Source organism: Bos indicus x Bos taurus, chromosome X, assembly GCF_003369695.1.
Source record: "Bos indicus x Bos taurus breed Angus x Brahman F1 hybrid chromosome X, Bos_hybrid_MaternalHap_v2.0, whole genome shotgun sequence".
NCBI classification, from domain to species: Eukaryota; Metazoa; Chordata; class Mammalia; order Artiodactyla; family Bovidae; genus Bos; species Bos indicus x Bos taurus.
The window spans coordinates 45,751,836-45,758,550 of NC_040105.1; the positions used below are offsets into that span (position 1 = coordinate 45,751,836).

General features: G+C 44.5%; 1 protein-coding gene across 1 annotated transcript; it reads right to left on the bottom strand.

The window, feature by feature from the left end:
• Nucleotides 1–436: 436 nt before the first annotated feature.
• LOC113887688 (zinc finger X-linked protein ZXDB-like) lies at nucleotides 437–6,159 on the bottom strand. The gene has a single exon (XM_027534864.1). It carries the CDS (start codon nucleotides 5,933–5,935, stop codon nucleotides 3,518–3,520), a length of 2,418 nt encoding a protein of 805 aa, XP_027390665.1. The 5' UTR covers nucleotides 5,936–6,159; the 3' UTR covers nucleotides 437–3,517.
• Nucleotides 6,160–6,715: the final 556 nt, after the last annotated feature.

Below are 6,715 nucleotides of genomic sequence, written 5' to 3' on the forward strand. Positions count from 1 at the left end.
AAAATGCCAATGCCAATATATTTTTAACAGGATCAATGTGATCAACAGAGTACCCAGAAATAAACCTGTTTTAAGCCATTATATTATTATGCTTCCAATTGGCAAGATTTTTTTAATAAACCAAATGGAGGAGAAGCAGAAAGGAAATAGGATTAAATTAAAATGTGTACAATTATTTAAAAGAAGTGATGGCAATTTTAAACCATCAACAACAGAAATTTAACTTCATACCTTTAAAGTATAAAAAGGTCCACCATTTTTTTAGAAAATGGAGTTGAAAGGGAATTATTTGAATGAATTTGTTCAATGAAATCCTGTGAACCCATGAGAAAAGTTAACATCTGTCCTTTGAAAATTCAATGAGTAGGAAAAAGTATAATGATTTTTTTATTGGATGGAACTTGATTTAAGGAATTCAAAAAAAGAAATCACAGTATAAATTATCTTCATGTGTAAGTAATTTATTTGATGTTTGCTACTTGTGTGTTCATTCCAATCCTCGACGCACGTTAACTGCCAAATATGCAATATAGTGGTCAATTTAAGAGTCCTTAATGAATTACAATATTTTTAAATGTGCTTTATGAATACAAATATTTCTAAAGCAAAAAGAGAAAACACTGAGTAGACACAATGAAATTCTGAGCACTTCTCTGATTTACAAAAGTATGTCTACTTTTATCACTAAATGAATAAAACCACTTTAAAAATATATTTATGTGGATGTGTGTGTATACTCCCTTACACACAGTACATAAACATTTCAAAGTGACAATTTTTTGGTGCACTTCCAAAGCGCTACAATAAATGTCATCCATAGACATTCACATGCAAACACTACTGGGCTAGTACACTACAGCAAATAGAGTTTTAACTGAACTCCTTGGCAAAAACTTCTTAAAAATGGAAATAATGAAACAGAAATCCATTTCTTGTCTGCACAATATAGAAAATAATGTCTTATATCATCTGAGTCATATATATACACACAGGATTATTTAAGCTCAGAAAATAACTTCTTACTATACACACAACTGCAGTGTATACTCAGCAAATGTTACCAGTGAAGAAAATGTCTATGAGGAGATCTGAGGAACAGTGGCAAGAAGAGATCTATCCATTAAAAAATAAAAAGTAAGGCATGGCAAGGGCTGGAATGCACATACAAGGATGGGCGAGAAAGTAAACAGAAAGTAACAGAAACCAATTAAAGTGGAAAACGGCAGCTAGTTATGACACAGTAATAAATCATGAAAGTTGGATGAGTGGGAAGGGAGAGGTGAAAAGAATTTATCTTCTTTGTTTTAAGCTATATATAGAACTGTCATTCACTAGCCAAAGTCCATTTGGAATGTGCATTTGCTAAAATGCCATGAGTCACAGCAGACTTTGCCAAAACCACCACACAGGGTTGTGAAGATATTCCACAAAATTAAAAATGCCATACTCATGTAAGACAGAAATTTTACACAATATTCAGCTTCAACCTTTCCTTTCAACTCTGGGAAAATGCAATGAGCTCTCCAAACCACAGAGAGCAGGAATCTTTCTCTGCTCCATTATCAGTTTCATGCACAAGTGACTTTGGAGGTACAGCAAAGTCTAACTCTGAAAGAGATCAAAGATGGTGACAGATTGGTCTAATGAATAGGGATGCAGATATACCTGTGAGTAATGTTTCCACTTCTGGCATTAGCCACAGAAATTCCTGGCAGGGAGGAAACAATACAGTGGAGGAAATAAAGAGATTTCCCCATCCTGCTTCACCCTAATTCTCACAAACCTTATTGTCTAGACAGGAACAGGATCAAATTATCCCAATTTCTTCCTTATAGTAAGGAGGATTGAGAGCGTGAAAGGATTGTATAAATTCAACAAGATAAGCCAAAGATGTAATATTTTTTCCTTACCTATTAAAAACTGGAAAGGATTAAAAGTCTCAGGTGTGTTAGCTATGTATGTGCACTGCTATGATCATTTGACAGCTAGGAAACTGAAGCTTAGTGAAACTAATTTATTCAAGGCCACTTATTCAACATGAATTTGACCCTGGGTCTGTTTCATCTCAGGCTTCCCTAGTGGTTCATATGGTAAAGAAACTGCCTGCAATATAGGAGACCCAGGTTCGAGACCGGGGTCAGGAAGATAACCCGGAGAAGACAATGGTTACCCAATCCAGTATTCTTGCCATGGAAAATCCCATGGACAGAGGAGACTGGTGGGCTACAGTCCATGACATCTCAGAGTCGGACATGAATGAGTAAGCATGCACATGCTGTTTCATGTCAAAGTCCTGGCTGGCAATTTCTATAAAAACAAACCTCATCATCAAAAGAGACGAGGAAGATAAATGGTGAGCAGAGTCAACACATTTTTTGTTACCTTTTCTCCTTGTTAGTTCTATCTTCAAGAAAATATTTTGTCATTGAATATATTTCTAATGAATTTTTACATATGCCTTCAGCAGCATTTATTCCTCCACTAATAGTAACTCTACAAGAACAAATCATGATATCAGAAGCAAGGTAATTATGAATTAATGCACTATCACTGGAAGCTGCAAATATCCAAGAGAAAACTAGACATTCTGTGCCACATGCTAAAAGAACACAACACATGAAACATTCATGGCCCCTCCATTCTGACCAAGTCTCTAGATCCAAACACCAAATTAAGGAAATAGAGTGTAGAGGAATGTGACACCACGTGGATATAATCACCAAGACTTAAGACTGGTAAGCTCTACATGTGAAATAACTTTTCTTCAATGAATTAAATGCAAAGAGACAATAGGGTAATATACAGATTAAAAAGACACTTAAGAGGCTTACTCAGATTCTAACTGTTTAAATGTTAACAACAAATAGCATTTATGAGACAATTATAAGCTGGAATGTTGACAGTATTAAGGAATTACTGCTAACTTTAAGTATGACAATGGAACTGAAGATTTTTTCAAAAGAGCCCATGCTTTTCAGAACTATATATTGCATATTTATGGTCGAAATTATGTGATACCTTGTATTTATTTCAAAATAATACTGGAAGAGGGTATGAATGGAGATTAGATAAAAAAAAGAATATTCATGAATTGATAATAGCTGAAGTTGGGTGTCATGTATATGAATGTTCATTATATTATGTGTATATTATGCATGTTTGAAAAAAGCACATGCAACATCACTGAAAAAATGTTCTAATTTTTCTCAAGGAAAGAAGCTTATTATCAAGGAATCATAGAGTTGAAAAGACCTTAGAAACAATCTATTCAAACCACCTCATCTCATAAATAAGGAAATTAAGGCTCAGATAGGATAAGTGACTTGTTCAAGGTCACACAACCCGCAAGTTCCAGACCCAAGATCAGGATTTAAATCTCCAAACTTGCAGCCCAGGGCTCTGTTCTCCTTCAGACCTATAAGAAATGACTGTATTTAAGCATTCAGGCCAGAATATTCTCAAAATTGAGTGTCATCAATAAAAGTAAGCCATGTGGCAGGAATGAACAGAATTTAGTTCATACCAAAAATGAGCTGCCAGTCACTGTGATAAGATCTGTTTCTTTCTGAGACCCATGGTTTCCTGCTGGATTGGAGAATCCAAACTGGGTTTCTTCCTCCTGTGCAAAGAAGTCAGAGTCAGGATGTACATTCCATTCCGTTTTGGTTGGTGGCAGTAGTTCTGAGACACTGTTTTCACAAAGGGTGCTTGAAGGAGTCAGAGCATCTGTGTCTACTGTTAGCTTACTGCTAGGGATCAAAGCTTGGGGCTCTTGACTCGAGTTTTTCAAAGCCAAAGAGCTCAGAGATGCCAACGGCCCCGCACTTAGACTTGAGACATCATCCATATCTAAGGGACCCTGCTGAAAACCTGCTGCTGTCGTTCCAAAGAAGAGTGAGGTATCCAAACTTTGAGGAAGGTCACTGGTGGCCATCAAGGCCTGAGGGTCCACTGCCTGCCCTAAGGAATTATTATTATTAGCAGGGAGGTTTCCTGCCAGAGTTGAGTTCACAGAAGCCACATCAATAGTCAAGATCCCAGAGTTCACCAATGCCGTGTCCAGTACTGCAGCAGAACTATTATTACCAGGCACATCAGAGAAGAGAGACACAAGCTCAGCATCACTGAGGTCACTCTGCCCCTGGCTGGTAAGTTCACTGCTGGGTGTAAGAGAATTTGCAGCTTCCAGCTGAGCTAAGAGATCCTGGCGCAGGTTGTGCCTTTTGGCCATGTGGGTCTTCATGCTGTGCTTGGATGTGAAGAGTTTATTACAAGTGGCGACTGGGCATCGGCTTTTCCAAGTGTCCACATCCTGCAAGTGTTTCTTGGAGTGAATGTAGAGACTACTGCGAGCAGAGAACCTGGCACAGCAACCTTCCACCGGGCACACAAAAGGCTTCGTGCCCAGGTGGGTTATGCTGTGGCCTTTCAGATGTTCAGCCCTTGTGAAAGATTTCCCACACCCTTCCACTGGACACATGAACCTCCGGTCATCGTCGTGCTTCCGTTTGTGCCTTAGGAGTTTGGACATGCTAGTGAAGTTCCAGCCACAGCCCTCAAAGTCACAAAGGAACGGTCTCTCACCAGTGTGGCTCCGAAGGTGAATTTTCAGCCTACAAGCCTTGTCATACTGTTTACTGCAGCCAGGAAAGGAACAGGAAAAGAGTTCCTGTTCCCTGAAGTGGGCGCGGTTATGGGAAAACAGGGCACTCACTGTGATAAATGTCTTCTTGCAGCTGGAAAACGCACACTGGTAGGGCCTCTCAGGCTCGAAGTGGCTGCGCTGGTGGGCGCTGAGTTTGGCCTGTGTGGGGAAGGTCTCCTCACACACCTCACATTTGAATGAGTTCTCCTGCTCGTGGCCCTTCATGTGTGCTTTGAGGTTATACACGGTGGTGAAGCTCTTGCCACAGCCCTCTGCTGGGCAGCCGAAGGGCCTCAGTTTGTCGTGTGACTGCAGATGCCTCTTGAGCTTGTAGGAGGTGGTGAAGGTCCACCCACAACCACCCAGGGGGCACTTGAAGGGCCGCTGGCCCTGGCTGCTGCTGTGTGTCAGCAGGTGCACCTTCAGCTGGTGCTTCTTTGCAAAGGTTTGTCCGCACTGCACCTCAGGACACAGGTACAGCAACACGCCCTGGCCTGGGCCTGGCGGCCCGCGGGGGCTCTCAATAGCCGCCAGGCCCTCTGCCTCCTCCTTGGGCGCTGGAGCAGGCGCAGGTTCTGCCCGCTCCGCCAGCAGGAGGTCGGGCGGCAGCTCGGGACAGTCTCCAGGCTGCGCAGCGTGCGGGATCCCAGCTTGCGGGACGATCAGACCCCCGGGCTGCGGTGGGGGCGTGGCTAGGGTGAGGACGCCGTTCTCCAAGCGCAACAGCAGGTTTTGGTTGTGAATGGCGACTGTGCCTGCGAAGGCCGCGGCAGGGCCCAGGCCTGAAGCGGGGATCGGGGCCAGGGCCGGGACTGGGGCGGGGATAGCCGACAGGCAGCTGGGGCCCAGCGCAGGGCGGCCCTCGGGGTTCGCGCCGCTTTCGCCCCCCAGGAGCCTTGGGCCCAGCCCGGCTTCCTCCCTCCACACGGGCCCTGTGGCCTGGCCAGCGCCCGCGGTATCTACGTCTCCACCCACCGGGTCCAGCAGCACCAGGAAGAAGTCATCGCCGCCGCTCCCGCCGCCGCTGCCACAGCTGCTAGCGTGATCGGGCCTCAGCGCCAACGGGCTCGGGCCTGGGCCTGGGCCTGGGCAAGAAGAAGCCGCGCTGGCCTCCTCACGCCGCCTCCCGGGCCCGCCATCTTGGGGGCCCCGGAGCAGCAGGAGGCGGCGCGCCGGGGCCTGACTGGCCCGCAGGTCAGGACCTCCGCGGATCCGGCCGCTGCCCTCGGGGCTGCCAGCCCCGCCGGTTTGTCGCATCCCGCGAGCCGGGAGCAGCCTCGGGATTTCCATCTCTGCGTCCGTGAAGCTCCACTGGAACCAGAGCCGCGGAGGAGGCGCGATCCCGCCCCCTGCCGCGGGCCCGAACACGTTCCTGAAAGAGAAAAAAAAATGTGCACTGCGCAGAAACTGGCCCTATCAGATATTAAAACGTGTTTAACGCCACCGTGATTTAAATATTCTTGTACAGGGTCTCTAGAACAGAATAAAACGCCCAGGGGCAGAGCCTCGTATACATAAATAAGTTCCCCTGTTAATATTAGTAGGAAATCAAGGAGGTCTTCAGAGATACAAGGGAAATGGCTGTTCACTTCAGTAAAAAGTGCTGAAATGAATACCTTAGGTATCTATCTACTAAATGGCAACATAAACCGGAACCTCACAGTATGTACCAAAATAAACACATACACCCCAGTCCCTCCCAGTGCTAAGCATGGTAGTTAGCACTTATCATGTGTTAAACACTGTGTATTGGATGGCTGGCTGGATGGATTGATAGGTGACAGAAAATTCCTGAGAGAATACACTATGGAAAATGATGGCTTTTTAAAAATTTTCCTAGAGACTTCCATATTCAGAACTGTCTTGAGCAATGTCCTCAGGAAAATTTGTCCCATAGTTAAATTTTTCGTTCTGCTATTGCAGAGAGTATAATGAGTAAGAGGTGGGGTCAAAGCAGATTAGCACTGTTGAGCCTAGAAATGCAAGGCCTGGAGGATGAAGTAGTTTATATTGAAATCTGGAAGACCCAACCTCCTCCTGGGTTCTCCCTATAATGTGCACAACCTAAAC

Coding starts and splice junctions, on each gene's coding strand:
- LOC113887688 (XM_027534864.1), bottom strand. CDS start 5,935: ATGGAAATCCCGAGGCTGCTCCCGGCTCGCGGGATGCGACAAACCGGC.